This window comes from Athalia rosae, chromosome 2 (assembly GCF_917208135.1).
Source record: "Athalia rosae chromosome 2, iyAthRosa1.1, whole genome shotgun sequence".
Lineage (NCBI taxonomy): Eukaryota > Metazoa > Arthropoda > Insecta > Hymenoptera > Athaliidae > Athalia > Athalia rosae.
Window position 1 is genome coordinate 21,601,975 of NC_064027.1, and position 21,219 is coordinate 21,623,193.

General features: G+C 41.6%; 1 protein-coding gene across 1 annotated transcript; it reads left to right on the top strand.

The window, feature by feature from the left end:
- Positions 1-449: 449 nt before the first annotated feature.
- Positions 450-2,404, top strand: LOC105689524. The gene is made up of 2 exons (XM_012406601.3): positions 450-662; positions 764-2,404. The coding sequence occupies exons 1-2, from the start codon at positions 621-623 to the stop codon at positions 2,261-2,263; spliced, it is 1,542 nt and encodes a 513-aa protein (XP_012262024.2). The 5' UTR covers positions 450-620; the 3' UTR covers positions 2,264-2,404.
- The last annotated feature ends 18,815 nt before the right edge of the window (positions 2,405-21,219 follow it).

A 21,219-nucleotide genomic window follows, 5' to 3' on the forward strand; every position in this document is an offset into this window, starting at 1 on the left:
TATATTATATACAATCCTCTCATCGCGTTCCATTATACAAACTTATGCTGTTTAAAATCATAATATTTTACAAGTGAATCAATCAATGTCGATCACCACACGTTATAGATTGTTTTTAAATATTTCTTAAACCGCAATAAATTGAATAAATATATAGTACTAAGGTTATTCAAGTTATGTACACGTTGAATATAATCGAAACGATGAGTATTTAATTTCATTTCTATAACATGATAGCGTGGTCACGGATTAATGTGGGATATAGAATTCTGTAGTACGGCATGGTTATAGCGGCTATAGGAGTCTCGAATTGCAATCATCGAGCCACCAGCTGCCCTCGCGTTTGTAACTCTTGTTTGAATAACTCTGTTTGAAATCTAGAACGGTAGGATAATATTGAGCCGTGTGTAATGTTAGCATTCTTGGTAAATGGGAGACTATCACAACCCACCCCTTTATATGCGAATAATCGCGTATGTTCCTACGTACACATAGGTATATGTATCTGGTTCATATAACAGCCCTGCATTTTTGATCGAGTGATCATAGAATTACTCTCGACGAAACGCACCTCACGTTCCCGATACCATCCAACCGTTCGACTTTGAAAATCACACAACATGGGCCAGAAAATCATTTCCGGATTTGTAACGCTCATAGTGGTGGGTAGAGACAATTGTAAAATATGTACTTCACTAACTAATGCATTGCAGACGCGCTTAATTTTGTTGAGCAATTTTCAATTTCAATTTTCAATTTTCAGATTCTCCTCATCATCCCTGAATCACGTGGGAAGGATGTATATAGAGGACAGGAATTTTCAATAGGGCGTTATAATATTCCCGACTTTCACGTACAGTTTGGTTCTACCACGTCTTTTAGTTTCCCACCAGATTCTTCCTACTGGGAATTCATCCTACGGGAGTTAATGATGAAAACGGTTTTTCAGAAACCTGTACCAACTGCGGCAGAAAAAAAATTTCTTCACAAAATCCTGCGGGAAGAGGAAAATTTTTCGAAATTTTTATCTCGTGGTGAAGTCTATTTTGTTCAAAATGGCGGCTGGATTTTTTGTCTAGAGGATTGCACCGATTGCGAATCTTGCGTGGATCTAAGAAATTCCGTCACTCCGACGTTCCAGTGGATATTGAAAAAGATTGAACGGAAGTTAGAAAGGTTTCAACTGGTACCTCATTATGACCTTCAGTTAACCCTCATTCCTCAAGGTGAGGTGAATTCTGAGTACTGGGAGAACTTCTGGTCCGGGAGTCCCTACTTTTACGTCGCTTTGACCGGATTCGTTGAGGCTTTGAACCGAGGAAGTAAAGCGGTGGATGAGCATTCCTTCGGGACGACGAAAGCGCCTAGTTTGAAAAATCAACGGGACGGGGAGACTCTTTCTTTGAGTGAAAAGAAAGAAGGAGAAAAGAAAGAAGAGAAAGATATGGAGACACCGGAGACCAACAATAACGTCTTCATCGACTCAACGACCACCATCCTTACTACTGAAATTCAAGGGAAACGAAATCAGCGGAGAATTAAAGCTAACGGAGACGTCGGAGGGGTTAAGAATTACTCTGAACCTACTGGAACGTCTTCAGTTTCAACCCCGCTATTCTTTCCGCCGAATGACGAGACACCCGACCAAATAAGGAAGCTGGAAAATGACCAGAGACTAATCCTAGGAACTGACCAATTCGGGGAAAAGCATCTAGTACACATTGTGCCTGCCGGTGACATTAAGTCAGCCAAAACCGAGGAAAGTTCAGCTTCTGGTCCTGTACCTCTGGACAAAGAATTTGAAACCCTTTCTTTGTATAATAGAATGTTCAGACGTGTCGTGAACTCCTTGAATACCCAGAAAAACGCCATACAGCAATTCTTATTCGCTTCTGAATCGAACAGAACTTTAAACAACAATACGAAAACCTCCTTTAAAAACGGTCTGGAAGTGGAAAAAAAGCAGAATAAAACTGGGGTGGAATCTTCGAAAGACATGGTGCCAATAACGTCGTCGGAAAGGGTCATTAATGCATTTGAAAATTCCGATGGAGAAGAAACTGACAGTCAAGAACGCGTACGGATATCATTCAATCCTGCTTCATCCGCAAGAGAATTGGTAACATATGCATTGAATGAGGATGTCAAGAATAATTCGGTCAATTTTCTACGGAAAGAATTCGAAAAATCTTCAACTCGAGCTTCTGATCATCATGAAGATTACACTACCCAAAATTATACCACACCTGAAAATTCAGTCTGAAGGATCGAGGCGTATAATTGATGAATGTTGATTTAAATTTTGCAATAATGTGTGTTATTTTTTAAGGGATAAATTTTGAAATGAAAAAAAAGAAACAGAGCCACAGCAGATCATCAATAATAATTGTTTCTTTTATATCTATATGTTGTCGAAGATTATTCTGATTCAGATTTTTTTTAACTAAAAATACGATTCGGTTCCCTCGAATTCATGATGTTTTTTTATTCTGATTTTCTTTCACTCACAAGGCATCATTGCCAGGTGAAGATCTCGTTAGTCCTGTGGGCGTACGTAAGAAAGGGTCTGCCAAAAGCTCCGACCCCTGAATCCAGAGTCCAGTAGCGCATGAGGTTCCCTGAAGGCGAAAAGTTGTCCATCAGAAAAAAAAAAAATACCGAGAGGGAGAGAGAGAGAGAGAGAGAGAGAAAGAAGAATGGGTAGTCGGAAAAAGAAATGGGATAACAGAATGAGGTAAGGGAGGTAGAAGGATAATAAGCTGCTGCTGCTGAGTCACATAGAAAAGGATCTCGCTCAGGTGTGAAATAAATATTCTGCTCCCCGAGGGCGACGAATGAGTTCTATTTCCGGTATACCCGCTCCCGATCCGTATTGCCAGCCTCCTAGGTCGATAAGATATTCGCAAACCGAATCCAGTACTGAAATCCGATGTAGGAGGCTCAGATATAGGGGAGAGGAAAGAAAAAAAAGAAGAATAAAGTTAAGCAGGGAGTAAAAATTAAACCCCCGTCCCTTTCGTTTCATTTTACTTACAATCAGTCATCGGAGTCCTGTAATTATTCCCTAATATAAAAAATTGTCAGAACTTTGTATCGGGGTGCGGGCAATATTTCAAACTGTATAATTTTTTAATCTCCCCAACTTTTGACACAGAGATCAATGACTTTTTACGAAACAAGAGGCAACTAATTATATTGGAATTATAAAGGCTATTGCGCCGATTCACTTCAACTTTCGCAACACACATTCGCAATGATTCTCCATTCGAACAGGGTGAACATCTTAAAATTCTTATCCTCTTTTTGGCAGTTCGAAATACAGGTCCCGTCGTCTATAAACTTTCGATACACTGATTCTCATCGAAAAGTTCAGAATCTGGAAATATAGGTCGGGGGTATTGTCATTTCATGCCTATCCGCTAAACTTCAGTTGAAGATATTATCATTGTGTCGGCAATATAGATACACCAGCAGAAACAGCGGGTTTCCCGCTCACTCGAAGTAGACGGGCTGCTTTTCGCTTGTCTCTGGATAATTAGACAAGTAACACACAGACTTACCCCTCTTCCGCACAGCTCAAGCGAGCCCGTATCCAACTCCTTAATTAAATATAAGCATGGGATTACCTCCGCTTCTCGCGGCCTGTAGTTGTGGGTCGGTTGATACAGCGTTACATTAGGGTGCTGCAACAAAAAAAAAAAAAACATTTTCCATCATCTCAAAAGTTTCTAGTGGATATAAAACAAAATCCTCCCACAAGCTCAGCTCCATATTATGATAATATACATGACGCTCAACAGTTTTTCGTTTTCCCATACAACTAACATGTAAAAAGATCTTTTTTCTTTATTCTTCCAATAAAACGTGAAAAAAAATTCTTCGACTATTTGAATGAATACGATCTTGCAGGAAATTAAATTTTCTACAAAAAAGCTCTCATATAATTTTCTCCTGAACTTAACGAGTAAAAAGTTATTCGATTTTGAATATCGGTGACTAATTGCGAGTGGGTGCAGTTGTGAAGTCTTTGCTGACCATAATATTTCGAGTATATGAAGTCTGATAACTTTTTACCTGTTAGGCTTACGAGAAAATCACATTCGAGCTTATTTTGTGGAAAATCTAATTCCCCACGAGATCACGTCAATCCAAATGGTAGAAGATTTTTTTTTCTTAAGTTTTGTTTGATGAAAAGAAAAAAATTTCTTGTACGTCATTTCAATGAGAAAACGAAAAACTGTTGAGCGACATGTAAAACCCAAATACGGAGCTGGGCTTGTGAGAGGAGTTTTTTTGAATTCACTAGAAATTTTTAAGACAATATGACTTATATATACATGTATAGTATGCATATTAAATGTAACAGGATCGAGCACAAGTTTTCCGAAGGCTCCATTACAGTCCTATGACAAATCGATTGGCCCCATCTGAACGTATGTCGATAACTTGAACTTGAATCACTTCGATTTGATTTGTGATTTTTTACCAATAAATTCATTTCCACCGCTCTCTCTAATTTTGATATATTCAGGTATTCGTGGATCCTCGTTTTCATGAATAATACCGCGTATCCATATGCGTTCCGGAGACGATTCTCGTACTATTTCGCTTGGCGAAAAAATTTTTCACTATTATTTCCTTAAACTAGCAGTACATATATTACTATAACTTGGAGTTATATTCACTTCGTTGACTTCAACAATTAACAAGCACGCGTCATTGTTGTACCATTTTTAATAACGTTATACATTACGCTGGCGTAATACATGCCAACTGAGATAAGGTTTCGTTGAATATTAATGAAACGCGCGCGAAAGTTGGTACCTCGTATGTGCACTTTTCAGTCGGTACATACCTTATACATATGTATTTACATATGATTCGCAAAAATGAAATCCGCGAGAGCAAAAATATGTAAACACGAAAGAAAAAAGAAAAGAAGGGAAAAAAAAATATATGTATGGAAATAGAAAAGCGAAATGTTCGTTACCCATGTACATTTAATTACGCTCCGTGAACGTTGCTGCTGGCGTTTGTTGTTCTGTTGTCATACCATTCGCTACGTACCCATGGCGAAGGATTTGCGTATGTGTATTAATTAATTTCACACGCCGGAATTTTGACTATTTGTGCAATGTGTTTGAAAAAAAGAATTCGAACTTTCGCTCCAACGGCCAATCGGCGTACAGTATTTCGCTGCCACGGCGAGAATTTGATTGTTGATCAAGTCATTTTCTGATAATCACTTTATACATCAAGGGAATCAGGGTTGGCGTTTGATCGGGTCATTCGACGGATCCGTACTTGTTGCCCCACTTAAGCTGAAATTACACCAATTTTTTTTTATTAAACTGTAACCCGAAGCTCCGACGTCAATCTAATTTCGAGAAGGATGGCCGACCGGTTTTGGTATCGTTTCAAATTTCAACAAATCAGGACTTCCGAAGACCATAATGTCCAGGTTTGCCGAGTCCTGATAAAAAAATCGATTTTTTCGCTCGCAGAATCTCTTGATATTCCATAGGATTGGGGATGTTCCAGTAATTCGTTTCGCGACTTGCAGTTGTCACGATGAAATGGTAGAATTGAAAAATTAAAAAACGACAAAAAAAAAAAAAAAAACATCCCTAAAATTTCTATCGTGTCGCGAAATTATTTCCCATATACCGCACGAAGTCCAAACCCATTTTTTGCTGTTCGTAAATTGCTTTTCTTTTTTTTTTTTCTTTTGTACAATTTGTAATACCAGGATTTATTTTTCGCCCTCTACAAAAATGCAAAAATGGAAACGTACAGTAGCTCTAGCGGATTCAAATCGACGTATACATGTATATATATATATTTTATTCGCGTACGCAAGTTTCGCTATCGTGAAATGCCGTCAGGCGTATCACCTGTGATTATTTCCATTGAATAATGATAAAAATTCATGATCCAATTATAAAAAAAACTCGGCAACGTGTGTTGCAAAATACACCACCTCAAATATACATGTGTATACCTGTATGCACGGTATACGTAGGAATGTGTACTCCCGTCTCGTGGCGTATTGTTTACCAATTCATCACGAACAATTAACGTTGGCTTGTGTTGATAAAAAAAAAAAAAAAACAAACAAACAAACCCAAGTAATGAATAAAAGAAGAATACCTACAGATTGATCACCGCGTTCTTTTAATTGATGAAATTCCACTTGATCAATTACCAGCGAAATATACGTCCATATATGTATATACATGTACGTATATATTGAAATAGAGAGTAGCGGTTTATGTGAAATACCATCGGTGTGTTAGCGAACGATATTTTCGAACAGAGTGGGCCTGGGGTTGAAACAATATATGTATATATACGACGTGTACGGGTGCGTAATACGTACATGTAGCTAGCAAAGTCAAGGATAAGCCGGCCCCCGTCTGACACGAGATTGACGGGAGGGGAAATACGGGCGGAAAGAAGTTGGCGTGCGAAGGAGGTTGAAGAGCGGTGAAAAAGAGAAAAATTGGAATGAGGCAAAAATAGGAAAAAGTCAAAGCGGAGCTTTACTAAACGTGCCGCGGGTAGGGGGACGGGGTGGGGTGCGAGGGGCGAGGGGCGAGGGGCGAGGGGCGAGGGAAAAATGGCGGGGGGTGACGTCTTTGCGCTTCAGATATTTAAATCCTTGCGAATGGCTTCGGGCGCTCCAGAGTTTCTTCCTCGCTTCGAGTAACGGGAGGAACGGAAAGGACCCTTGGAAAGCTAGCTGCGCATTGACGTGCCAATCGTTCGAGCGGAAGTCGTATTCTGTCAGACCAACCGCCACCTTATAATGTAATAGCTAGTCGTATTCCCGCATGTAGATACAGTTCAATCGAAACGAGTTTTCACAATATTTTTTAAAATCCGAGCAGACATTCGCTCCGTACGGAACTTTACTTCCACCCAGCCACCTCGAAAACCGATGGACGGGGTGATTTTTTAAACGTCGTTCTTCGAAATACGAAGGAACAGAATTTGTTCAGTTATATATATACAAACAGTACGGTCGATTAATCAAAATTTCACCTGGTATAGGTACACGAAATTTGCGATTGTTTTTTTTTTTTTTTTCTCGCGATGCGAAGTAACGGGACATCGATGAAACTTTGAGTTGTAAACGAAACGATGATTCGAAGGGTGAGGAGGAATAAGGAGAAGAAATATGAGGTGAGATCGGTTGGTCGGTGGAAATGTCACGTGCACCTGGTGACGTAAGGAGATTGCGTTTCATACGGGGGGGGTTCTTTCGATATCCTGCAAAAGGAATTGCAAAAATTCGTATATTAGTTCGGTGCACGTCGATCGTAATCGTGTGTGAGAAAACCGAACGACGCTCTTTATACCCATACTATACACGTATATACTTACCTATACGTACATGTACATGCATGCCTTCTTTCAGCGGGGTTATATAACGTCTTAGATGCAGCCTTTGAGGTCGTGCCAAACGGCATTCCGCACATATGAAAATAAAGCAAATAACGAACAAACCGAACCAACCGACCAGGAAAACCCCCGCGACGCACCAGCCTCTCTAAAGAGACGCTTTTCGCGCTGTGTACCAGCATCGGAATACTTCATATTTGTCGGACAATTTTTTTCCTTAAAAGAAAAAAAAAAAAAAAAAAACGTAATCATTTTATTCGAAGAATCGAGCGAGTACAATGGAACGAAACTTCGGAGTCTACGCGTGTAATACCTACACATGATATTTAGCATTCTATCTAAGCAGAGAGTAGAAAGATTAGGTAGGGTGAGAGATAAGGTCGGTTAAGATTCACGTCGAGTCACGCGCCACCTTGCACTCCTCATTTGGAATTCCTAATTACCTTATTACAGCGCGTTAAATTCACGAGCGTTTTATAGCCACGAATTTTCTCTTGTTCGCTACGGTAGCTGGCTTATCCGGTGTGAATTGAATTTTACAGGGTACGTGAGCTACAAAAGAGGAAAATGAAGAAGTAAACGATCGAATAAATAGATTAATTTTCAGAGATGTTTTCTATATCACGTTTATGGGTATCATTTTACGGCTCCCCCTGCGCGTCGGTCGTTGCAGCGTTGTCTCCGATGACCCTTTTCGTTTTTCGAAATATTCCGGTGAAAAGTTGAAAACGGAATACCCGGCGCAAATCCATCTCATTTCATTTAACGTACGTAGCGGCGAATAAACACCTTCGCACCTGGAGCTCATCGAATTTTCTCAAGAAATCGACGCGCGAAATAGAACGTAGAAATGGAATAAAATGGAATAAAAAAACTCTGGGCAGTACTCGTTGCAAACTACCTTCGCTGTAATACTACCCAATTTGTTCGTGCAATCCGGTTCACACATACCTACCTTGTATATTATTGTACCTACGTGTATTTATTTATCAAGCGTACAACGTGTCCCCGTTATTCGGAAGTACGATATGCATTTTTAGAACGCACGAATTTGCATTTTTCTGCAATTCTTTGTTCAATTGACGCGAACAATCGGGGAGGTTTCTCTTTACTCTACTATCTTTCGATTCGATTCATTTTTCAATTCTCCGAATACACCGTGCACGTACAGCTCTATTTAAGGTCGATGACTGACAAATTGACCCAAATTAAGATCGACGCGCCATTGACGTTCCGGTTGAATTTTTTATATCGTAACTCCCATTATTACCGACACACGAATTCCAAATTACCTGTCTCATTGATTAATTGAACGAATCGGAATCTTCGCAGCGAAATTAACGAAAGTTCATACAGCTGTTGGTATACGAACGAAGGGAGATAATTTATTCAGAGATTAAGATGAGATTCGTATTCGCAGATTTGTGTTCGTGATTTTCCAACCGGATTCAATAATTCTATGAACAAAAATAGTTACGAATATTGGGAGAAAGATTAGACACGACTCCGCGATGGTGATTTTCCACAGTTACAGACAATCGAACTTATAGCGCCTCCGAATAATAATTATAAAAAACGAGGGGGACGAAGGTTGAAATTTTGAAATTTCGCCCGAAAGCGACCGGAGCGTAGAGGCAGCTGAACATGATGCACCGAACCAGTTGTGTAGGAAATCGTTTATACGTATACCATAAAAGGCTCTGACATCCAGACCGCGTTATTTCCGCGCGACGGGCGTGCCTTTTGATCTTCTAGACTTCCTCCACAGTCTCTTTCACATATTCCATATACCTACCCCCTTAGCCGTTGCTCCTGCTGCCTCTGCTCACCAGGAAGTAAACGCTTCGAGACCGACTTATCGAAACTTTACGGAACTCGGCTGATATCCGACTTCCTCTCTCCTCCGCCTCGCCTCGCCTCGCCTCGCCCCCACCACCATTTTTACTCCCTCACTCGCCTTTATACATATACGGCGCACTCCTAGCTCAAGACCATCTCTTCTTTCTTCTACCCCAACGGCATTTCTCATACCATTAGTTGATCTTTCTTCGACCAAAGTGCCTTTGAACGTTGTCTTATACAACGTATCCACTGAATACAAGGAGTATGAACGAATTCCCCTCTCCCCCCCCCCCCTCCACCCCCCCGTGGCGTGCCCGACTCTGAGAAAATGAGAAAATGAAAAAAAAAAAATCCCTTGAAAATATCAGTTTTCCGTTTTTATTCTAAACACTGTGAAACAAAGGGGGTGAATTTTATAATTTTTAAGCAAATACTTTCGGAGAAAGGCTTTCGATATTCGGAACAAAAATGTCGATGTTCTAAGAGAATCATTTGTGAAACTGTTTTTTTTTTTTTTTGAAAATTCGTCGACGATGTGATTTAATTCCTTTAACACATGAGTGGTTTTTATTCCGTTCGAGGTATTTAGTACATTTGTATGAAAGTCTTCTTGTCGTTAGTCGAGTATCGAGGTTCAAAGAAGCAGAAAAAAAGGAAATCAGCTTTTCTATCCCAACAGTCCCTCCTTAAGTCCGCGTCTTTTGGCAGACCATATACAATGAGATCGGTAGCCGACGGCTGTTTGGTTTTGAGATTTGGATTCCTCAGGGGGGAGTCCGAAGCGAAGACAAAATGCGAAATCGGTAGCGATTCGAGAATCGTCGTACGACGACGACGACGACTGCGACGACTGCGACTACAACTATGGTAGGACGGTAAGCATTCCGTGCAAACGAAGAGCAATAAAAACTTTTCCAATTGACTTCCCTTAGCTTAATTCAGCGGAACCGAAAGTAAGTGGCTGCAGGACGGCGGTATAGGTTCGGTATAAAATAAAGAGAGAAATAGAATCGAGGGGTAAAGAGGGAATCGTTCGATCTGCCGAGGAACGCGGTTATAAAAGTGTGAGTTCCTCGCGATCTCGCGCGCTTTCGAAATGCGTTCGCAAACGTTTTCCAACGTTTGCTTTCTCACAGCCCCGCCGCGATTCGAAGGGGTTCCACGGCGTCCACGACGTACTCTGCGGAATAACGGAACGGCGAGAGAAAGAGAATCGACGAACTTGGAGATATCCTCCAGGATTTCAATTTAGCCCCTCGGATTGACCTGGTTCACTTCTCGCTGATGATTTCGGTGCAGCGAATGCCAAGCGCAACTATACAGTTTTCTCCTACCTACCCGTAATTCACCCACTCCTACGCTCGTCGTTTCTCCTAATCAAATTGCATTGTGCATCTAGGGATAAAAAATACCTTCGATATTTCACCTCGTACTTTCGACAAAGTGAAAAGGAATCGAAACATTTTCCTCGATAGTCGTGATAAGCCAGACCTTTCGTCAACCTCCGTCTCACCAACGTTCGAGAGAATCCGATTCGAACAACTTTTAATTGTTTATCGACGTTCTTCTTCGCGTTCTTTTTCTCGTTCACGAATCCGACCAGAAGAAACTTTTCTGTTTCCAAAGTCTGTTGGATTTACGAAAAATTTCACCAATTTTCCGATACCCAAAAACTCGGAGAATTTTTTTTTTTCATTTCTAAACCGTCGATCGGTCGATCGATCCTTGATCCATTTTCGAAATTAGTATAAAATTGCTTCAGGTTTGATATTGTAACCGGATCATTTCTCATAACGTTGTGATTGGGAAACCTAATTACTTTATAAAATTCACGATTAAGTTATCGGTCTCACTACCAGTACGCTGGAGACAAAAAAAAATTCGAAATTCAAAACTCAAAAAACTTAAAAAAAAAAGAAATCATCCATTTTATCCCAGATTCGCTTCGGCAGACTCTTCGAACGACGGGACTTTGCCGATGACGCTGATCTTATTTAATAGATTGTTTTTGTTTAATCGACGTTGTACATCAGATGGTATATCATTTCAATTGATCTCGATTAATATAACGACCGATGAACCCCGCAGCAGTCCGTGGCAAATCACGATACCTCGAGATTCTTTCCTATACGTGTACCGTGTACCATCGTTACATGTTATGAATAATTTAGTCCGTTGGCGCAATTTCTACAAACGTTAAACGAGCTTTTCGATGCTGCAATCGAGTGGTCATTCACGCAGACGTTCAAACTATACACCGATAGTCATGAAATGATATTGCGCGATATTGAATCATCGATTCGAAAATTGAATTAACGCAACATGTAACGTGCACAAACATGCGGACTTGTAGGAACGGAATTTGTGAAAAAAAAAAAAAAAAAAATAGAAAAATTTCACTTCACGTACATATATCCATATTGGGAAGAATTTATCGGTACAACCAAAAGCCGAAATGAAATAAAATCGAATAAAACGGGAGATGGAGAGAAAGAAAAAAAAAAAAACAAACAAACTGCACGGAATTATGAATGATCGAATGAAAAAAATAAAACTAAAGGAAAGAAAAAAAAAAAAAAAGAAAGAGGGAAATATTAACCGTACGGTGCGGTTGTCGCGGGGTTTTCGCGTTGCGTTTGTAGCGCACGTCAAACCGTCAACTCTACCGGAAGGATCGTCGTTATAACCGGTGAGCTTTAATCGACAAAGTGCCATAATGGGTGATCCGTTCGAATGAATAATGCGCGAACACCACGGTAGAATGGAGTTTGCGGTCCGGGGACCGGGAGGTAAAACTGGGGCGAATTTGATACCATAAGCTTATCGTATATACGCACAACCGCGAATTATAACGACGAGAGAGAGAGAGAGAGAGAGAGAGAGAGAGAGAGAGAGAGAGGATAGAGGGGAGCGGGTATATCGCGATGGCGGTATACCTGTCCGGGGTCGCGTGGATCGCCTCGAAAATCGCATTTGAAAATCGTATAGTTGAACGAAAAATTTTCGCCCTCATACGTAATAAAAGTTCGACGTTAAAATAAAGATTTCAAATGGTACGGTCGGATAATGATTAGCATAAACATTCGTTGGCGAAGAGCCTTTTGTTAACGATTCCGTCGAACGTTTGTAACTGTAAATTTGTGCACGTTTGTGCGTATATATACAAATTTACATGAGACCGGTGAACGAAATGCAGTGTGTTTAACTGATGCGAATTCTATGGTGTATTCCCGCTAGTTTTAGTGCACGGTATATACATATGTACAACGCGCTCTACTCCGGTTGATCGATGGACCAACTGATTGCAAATGGTAAGCAATTTCGTAATTACGTACGCGGAATGAAATAATTACGCCATTTGACTGCTGCTCTGCAAGTTGTTTGTCAATTTATAGGAAATACCGTGTTATTGTTTGCTCCTCTACGGTAGCGAAAATTTAAACCTATATACACGTGTAGTACATGTAATACCCATTTTTGGACGTATACGCGCTGGAAATGCTCAAACTGCATCGCTGACCAAATTGGACGTCAGTCAATATTTTCCGTTTCGACGAAACGTTCTTGAAGTTCTCATTTTCCCTTTTCGTCCCTTGTTTTGTTTTTTTTTTCTCTCCTTCGCAGCGGAGAAGCGAAGGTTAACAGAAAATAGTAAACTGGGGATGATACCGTGAAATATTGACGGTATTCCAACGAGTCGATCAATTTTATTCAACTTTATTGTTTTTTTTATTTTTTTTTTTTCAATTTAACCGCAGTAACGCGATACAGTTGAGATGACAGTCCTACCGCGATGTTGTTTCGAAACTACGTCCGCGTATTATTATCGGAAAGCCCATTAGAAAACGTGGATATTCTAAAATCCTTCGAAAAATTCATTGAACTTTGAAATGGACTTCTCGAAAGTCGAACAATCGGTAAAAATAACCGAGGGTATGGACGATCGGACGGTGTTCGTTAGCCGTGGAAACGTGGCTTAATTTAGCCGTTGCATGATTTTCTTTGTTTCCGATTCTCTTTTCGATGCGGGGGCAGGGGGGGGCGACGTACGTAGTAGACGATGTGTGCGTGTGCGCGCGCTCCGTCGAGCTGTCATTTCACTGTAAATGAGAAATTTTCCCGTTTTTCACGATAAACAAGGTAGATAGATAGGTATAAAGGATTTATGAGTATACCGCAGGAAACTACCGTAATAAAAGTCCCGCGGTGTTTCCAATCTGTCAAACCACTGCGCTCGCTATAACCCATTGGAATGACAGTCGTCGTCCTCTCAGAGACTAGGCAGAGATATAAGCACACGGTATACGCACACACACACACACACATATATGTATATATATATATATATATTTATAGACGTATGTATACGCATACGCTCGCTGTATATATACATAAATATAGGAGGCTATGGTGCAGTTGAATAATCGGGATATATATCGAAAGCATGGGAGCTTGCTTATAGGTATACATAGAGAGATTCCAGAAATCCACCGCCGCGTATTCCGACTTTGGCATGGAGTCCCATTTCATTCCTCGCGTCCCGCAGTTATGGTAAATCGATAATTCATATAAGTGACATTCCTCCGGGCTACGTATACGTCATACGGTGTATATAAATATATCGTCGTCGGTACGACTATTCTCCCACTTTTCTCAAGATCTATATTTTTTTTTTTTTTTTTTATTTTTCACTTCGTCGGTTTCTTTCCGATACATTTTCGAAGGAAATGATTTTCAATCAACGACGTTATTCAATCTACCCTTAAAAAATGCAAGGAAATTTCGACGCCCTCGCGTATATCGTAAAATATTAGCCGAAGCTGCGGTTCCGCGTGCGGTGCTGCGATTTGAATGTAGATTATTCGGCGCATGTACCGAGAGTCGTATGTTTACCGCCTAGAAATGGAGGAAGGTGCGTGAGAAGTTTCTTAATTTTTGCGCCCGTCGAGTAGAGAGGGAGGAGCGAGATAAAGAGGGAAAAGGGGTGTACCATGGAATGCAAGGCGGCGGCATCCCTTGTAAAGCGTTTATATCGGGTGTACACCAACGATCGCGATCGAAGAACAGATCCGGCTGGATTTCGCCGTAGAATCGAGCGGATTATTTTCATCCCCGTTGCCGGAGCAGCGAGCTATACCCGAATTAACGAACTCTTTCTCAGTTCTTCAAAATGTACGTGCTGTCTGTCTATAGGTATTGTATACGTACGTGTGTAAGCGAATCTATATATATATATAGGTATATGTACATAGGCGCTATTGTGTACGTGCGTGCGTGCGGCTTCGAGACGCGTAACCCTCTGCGTTCGGCTACGCCGCGTAAACCGGGTCTGCAGGTGGTCGCGATTCTCGCACACCGCACGGCACTTTGCGAATTTCGAGGATCTCCTTACCCAACCCCCGAAAACGAACACCTCCCGTACCTACCGCCGACATTCTAGTAATGCACGGCGGTATAAGGGGGGGGGGGGGGCGGGGGGGAGAACTGTAAGTGACGCGCAGGACGCATGCCAAGCAGCCCGCAACTTCTCACCTTGTACACGGTGTGTGTATAGGTATAATATTAACCCCTCGCTCCGGAGAGCAAAACAAAGAGGGGTAAAAAAAAAAAGAAACAACCCTTGCGCCACTTTTTACCCTCTTCTCTCCTCACTTTCTCCTTTCCTCCGCGCGTCAACTTCTTAGATTTTTAATGATTTTTGCGGGTGAGCCGCGAACGAGAAACCCCCTCCGATGGAAGGAAGAAAAAAAAAACAAACAGACCACTCTCGAAATATGCGTAATGCACTCCGCTGGGACACACGGGTCACGATTCTCAAACTAGATTCACTACACACTTTGATGTTATTTGCTTCCCGAGTCTCAACTAGTTTATCCTAAATTCTGCTTTCGTCGTTTTTTTTTTTCTTTCTTTCTCCCCTCTCCGACGCACGTTGCGGTTTCTCTTCAGCTCTCGAACTTCTCGGAGCAAACGAACCGAACTGTTATTTTCTACGGGTTGGAATTTTTCGAAAAATTTCATCGGAATCACGCGAATATTCCCGACGTAAATCGACGACGTTAATATACGAACGCATCTAAAAGCATGACTGTATTACAGCGCGGCGTCGAAAACGAGAAGAATATTAAAGAAAAAAAACAAACGAGAAATCAAGGATCATTTTCTACCCCGTGTACAACGTAATTCCTTGTCCATCGGAGCCGATAATTTATTAACCACCCGATCCGAAGCCCTCCCCCCCGCCGCCGGCTCGATTTCGTTGCGGGAAACGTAATTTCTTACGTAGCGGAAAGAAGCGAGTGGATCGTATGAGTGACGGGAAGTCCCCGTGATAAAGACGTCCTTTTTCTACAAGCTACACCGTAACGTATGGTGCGGATGTTGGACGGATACTATAGATATACAAACGTACGCCCGTACCTACCTTGGGAGATTGCATCAGAGATAGGGGAGGGTCGAACTCAAGAAGTAACTTTTGGTGGAATAAATAATTAATTTTCTTCCCGCTGTGATGGGTAAGGAATGCATAATTCAATGGTATACATTGCCCTCCACCGACTGACTGACTGACTGGCTGGCTGCGCGGTTGCTCGCTAGCTAGCTGCACCCTTAGGTAACCACTTCGAGATCGGTATTATATGCCGTCTGCTCCCTGCGAACCGACCCCCCGAGTAGTAGTTACTTGGGACTCGAGGATCTTCGCTGTACAGAGAGAGAGAGAGAGAGAGAGAGTTGTGCGAAATTCACTATTTGGGAGGAGCCTGATTCGGCATTCTCAATATCCATTCGACTCGCCAGACTTGAGAGGAATCGAAGAAGGGATCGTCGGTCGACTCGAGTAAAGCATGCCGAATGGACAGAATTTGACGATCGAACGGACGTAGACGGTGATTGCTCCGCTGGAGGTCGGATCAGATTAAAAATGTAATTTTTATTGGCCCCAAAAGATTAAAGATTGAATAATAAGATTTGCGTATTCGTGCGTCGCCTTTCGCGAATCGTCGAAATATTTTCTTCACCGTCGCGAAACAAACAGGAGAATAAAGTGGAAATTCCGAAGACTGTTTTCCATAGATCCGATCTCGGAATTGCTGCGGAAAATCGCCCTTCGCAAAGCAAATAATTGACGATCGCGTTGTGTGTGGGGATGTTCGCAGGGACACGGTACACTATATATATCGTCGGAATCAATTCCCAGAAAATAGATTGGCCAATAAAAGACAATCGCTGCTGTACCGCAATAGTAACGGCGCTCGTCGGTAGAAAAAGTTTGATTTTCGGATTTTTTTTGTTTTTTTGTTTCCGTAACGTCTGCAGTCCCGATTTGATCATTTTTATCAGTTTTTGATTTCCGGCCATCGTTAAATTCCACGAGACAAAAGAAAGAGAGAGAGAGAAAAATAAAATCCGAACGAAGTTATTTTTAATCGTTAAACTTGAGTTTTAAAAACGCTTTTCTCATTAAATATCCTCACTGCAGCCAGCTGCGGTGTGCGAGGTATGCACGCCCGCGTGTACATTGAATTCCCAGAGGATAAACGGGATACTATCCGGCAACCCTCTTGACAAATCTATGTACAATAACAATAATAACAATAATAATAATACAGAGCAAAGTCCGTGTACATATAAATTTAATAACGCGAAATGACGTGACCTCCTCTTTCCTTTTCCCCTGTTTTACTTGCCACATCCCGTTCGTTCCTTCGGGATCTCGGGGGTCGGCGGGGCGGTTGCCCCCAGCGGCAGACGCATCAATATTGCTCCTCGTCCTGTTGCATTTGTCCGCCGTAGCTTCTGTCCCATATTGCCGGGGGAGTTTAAGCCGGGTTTAAGGCACGCGATGGGTATTTACAGTGAACCCGTAGTAAAGAAACGATTCTCTTGTATCGACTTGTCGTTTTCTCTGGTACGCGCGTGTATCCTATACCGAGTTATCGTGCGTTCTAAGATTCAATTTTGGCCTCGGGGAACGAAAGAAATGGTCCCGGTATATGTATATGCGATCATACGGCCCCCTTTCATCCACTCTTGTTATTACAAGTGAAACATAAAAGATCGCGTAGTAGTTCGAAAATAGCTTCGCTGTAACGAGAAACCTGGATTTTTTTTTTTTTTTTTTCTCACGAGGACGGATTTCAGAGCTGACTCACATTTGGTGAGCGGCGCGAAAAGAGGATCACGTATTCGATTTACATTTTGTTTCGAATTCTCAAGTTGCAGGTGCTGATAATTAGAAAAATTGAGTATGGTGTTCCATATTTTCAAAGTTTTTCTTTTTTCTCCGTTCCTCGTCGGATGGAATAAATATTGTTGACGATGATAAAGAATAAAAGAGAAACTCCGGATTGCCGGTGCGGGACTTTGAAACGGGAAGTGGTATTTTCTGAATCCCGCAAAACTAACTAGGGATATATTAAAAATTTGAATAAATCCTCGGAATGAAATTGGATCCGGCTATATTATAATAACAAATAAAAGACAAAATTGAACAAACAAAAAGAAGAAAGAATATAAAAATTGAAAAAATAAATGAACACAAAGAAAGAGGTAGCGAAGAAGGGTTTTAAAGTATTTCCCTTAATCCGAGACAACTCTGAATCTTTATTCCACGCTTATTCGCATTTCTAATTTATAAGAATACATCTACTGGGTGGCCCGTTTCGTAAGACACCGGTCGAATATCCCGCACACCGAAGTTGTCATCGAAAAAACTATCAGACGATAGTCTCGGAAAAAATCGCTGCGCCAAAAATGCCTTTTGTCTCAAAAACGACCGGCCACCTACCGCCAATATTTTTGCCACTTTCGTTCCTAGACAAACGCCTTATACGTATTCCCCGAATTTCGGTCAAATCCGCGAACACACATCCGTAGCCTCCTCTCGTAAAACTTTTTCCGAAAATACTTTCAGCTTCTCAGATATCCGATTGGATTTTCCGAAAAAAGCCACCCCGTATATCGTACCTATGGATATTACATCGTATTATAAAGGTATAATATCAGAAGCGAGTGAGATGTACCGCGGTAAGAATTATTAATATCTGATGCAAATTTTCGGAATTAAAACTCTCGTATCTCTTTGCCTTCTTTCATCTCGAGATTATTTTTATTACTTCATTCATAATCATCGTGATTTTGATTAATTATATTTATATTTATTTATGTATCGATTTTATTTCCTTCGTATTTTTTTTTTCATACCAATTTATCGTTAATTCTTCACCAGACGCGTGATACCTCACGTACACACGGAGAGTGAAACGGGACGCGATATCCAGATCCGAAGGGGAATCGACGAGTGGCTCGGTAATATAATTTGACTTAAAACCTGCAGGGCAATATTCCAACCGAGACGCGAGAGACGGCTACCCGCCTTCGCGTTTTATCCTTAATAAATTTGCATTGAAACAACTAATACAAATCTTTCGAAAGGGGCTCGTTATACATACACATATATAGTGTTCGATCTCAAAGGGCGTAGTCGAAAAGCGGACTGATTCGAGTACGTGTAATATTTTTCGATATTACATACATACGCGCGTATGCGAATGAATTTTTTTCATCGGTACTCATCAGACTCACACGATACCCACCTCTCATATTTTTTACAGGGGGTCGAACTTCCCCAATCGATCGGGTGATCGCATGGAAATAAGTAAGTTTCATTTTTCAACCACCTTTTGTAACGTGAGAAAATCGTTGTCACAGTTTCGTACGGAAATGACGTTTTCCAATTTCAACAAAATTTGTTTGGAAACTTTGGGACCCCCGTTATCGAAGTAACAGCCTCCGAAAAACGTCGGTCTGTCTGTCCGTCCGTCTGTCCCGTGAAACTCCTCGGAAGTTACCGAAATATCAGGACTCCAAAACGTACCGTACACGTGTGCGCGAACGTACGTGCGGTGTGCACGTGTACACGTCTGTAATGTAATGCGGTACGTCAACCGGAAATGAACATCTCAGACGTTACATGACGTGTTCTTCAAGAGCGTACAGCATGTACACGTCATACATTTCTGCGGAGCGCGATACAGCGGCGGGTACGTATCTAGAAATGCAATAATTCATTGGTATTTATAGATAGGGCTACTAAAATATTCATCACGTTAATATCTCTCAGGTATGTGTTACGCGACGTATGCAACGTACGTACATAGGTGGTGTACGTGGGGGCAAAATTTACAGACATCTCGTGACGAATGATTTGAAAAGATTGTTTTTTTTTTTTTTTCTTTTCTTTCAAAGGGTAAACGAACGAATGAAACGTTTAGAGGGCGTGAAATAAGCCGTGGGGGGGGTGAAAAGGAAGAGCGGACATCTGTAGCGAGAGGTGAAAAAAGAGTTAGAATTGAATTAGGGATTAGAAAAAAATTAATGAAAATTGTAGAACGTCACGGGAACGGCATAGGTGAATTATTAGGGCCGGTGTATATCCGTATGCGGTATACAGGCGTACGTGGTTTTGTATTTTACCCGAGTTCGCGTCTCGTTCATAAAGGTTTAATTGGACTCGTAGCCGCGCGCGTACTATACACGTGCAATAATTAACCACATAACAAGTATGTACATCGACCGAATCACGCACACGCGAGCAGCTGCTTTTCCCAGGAGGGAAAAAGAAACGGAGCGAAAAAATAAAAGACAAAAAAAACAAAAAAAAAAACAAAAAAAAAATATACACATTATACGAAACGTGCGTTTTCGCGACGCGCTTGAAAAATAGGAGAAATAAAAGAGCCGGAGAATGTTAGCGAAATAAAAAAAAAAAGTAAAAAAAACGTACAAATACATTGTGAAAATTATTCTCATTTCCTAATACGGGAGAAATATCGACAGATTTCGAATTTCTCTCGTCATTTTCCGCGAATCGATCTCAAGATTTTACCCTATCACGAATTCGAAGAAAAAACATTGGATTTTCATTATTTGTCCGCGGTGAAAATCAGAAAACTCGAGCAATCCAGTACAACCACTTTTTCTCGCGATCTTCGCACTCAGTTTCCGTTCAGAGAATTTCAGCGCAAACGTGGCCCCCGATAATCGTGAAATCGCGTCAATAATGACCTGGTTTTTCTAGTTTTGTTTTTTCCATACCACGTTTTTTTTCGTACATCCACGCGCTCTCCCGTACGACGTCGATTTCTCTCCCCGAAAATAAGGTACGGCGAGCATTCTCAATTATTCGCAGTTTTTCCCCCTCCCTCCTCCAACCCCCCCCCCCCCCCCGGTTTATTATAAAACTGGCAAGCTGTGACGATGAGAGTCGCGACCCTCGGACGCTTTACGGGGTAGGAAGCTAGGGTAGGTGTGCAGTCGATGTCCCAGGAAGTTTCATGTGCATACCCATACAGCCGCGTGTACAGCTATCTAGCCGTGTCACGCTCCGCTGCTAACCCCGAGGACGCGAACGCGAACGTCCATAAAACCAGAAGGGAACAGGGCGGGCAACGGGTACCGGTTATAATATGTACGTACGTACGTACGTGAACGTGTACACGGGGTGTCTTTTTTTTTTTTCGAACGAGCGTTACGGAGTTTTTTCGAAAATCATTCGCACCGAACTTGCAGCGGAATTTCGGGCAACGGCCTACCGTTCTGAAAATCGATTTTCTCGATTATCAAAACTGTGGCAGAGATTCAAAAAATTTGCGTAATCGGAAAGAAATTCGGAACTGTAAAGACTGAAAATAAAAGTCGCGTGGATTCAAGGTGAGTATACGTGTTCGAGGGGGGGGGGGGGGGGGGGGGGGGGGGATTGCAGCTTCGGACACCCGTGGAAGTGATGAAATTTTTTCCTCAAATCGACCGTGCCATAGTTATTCAATTCGGTACATTCCGATCGTACGGGTTTTCCATGTGTAAAAAACTAGGTGTACGTCCGGTGGTTGAGGTGGAGAGGGGGGCGGAATACGCGCGGATGAGCTTCGATCGTAATTTTTTGTTTCTCGTGTTTTTTTCTCCTCTCTTTTG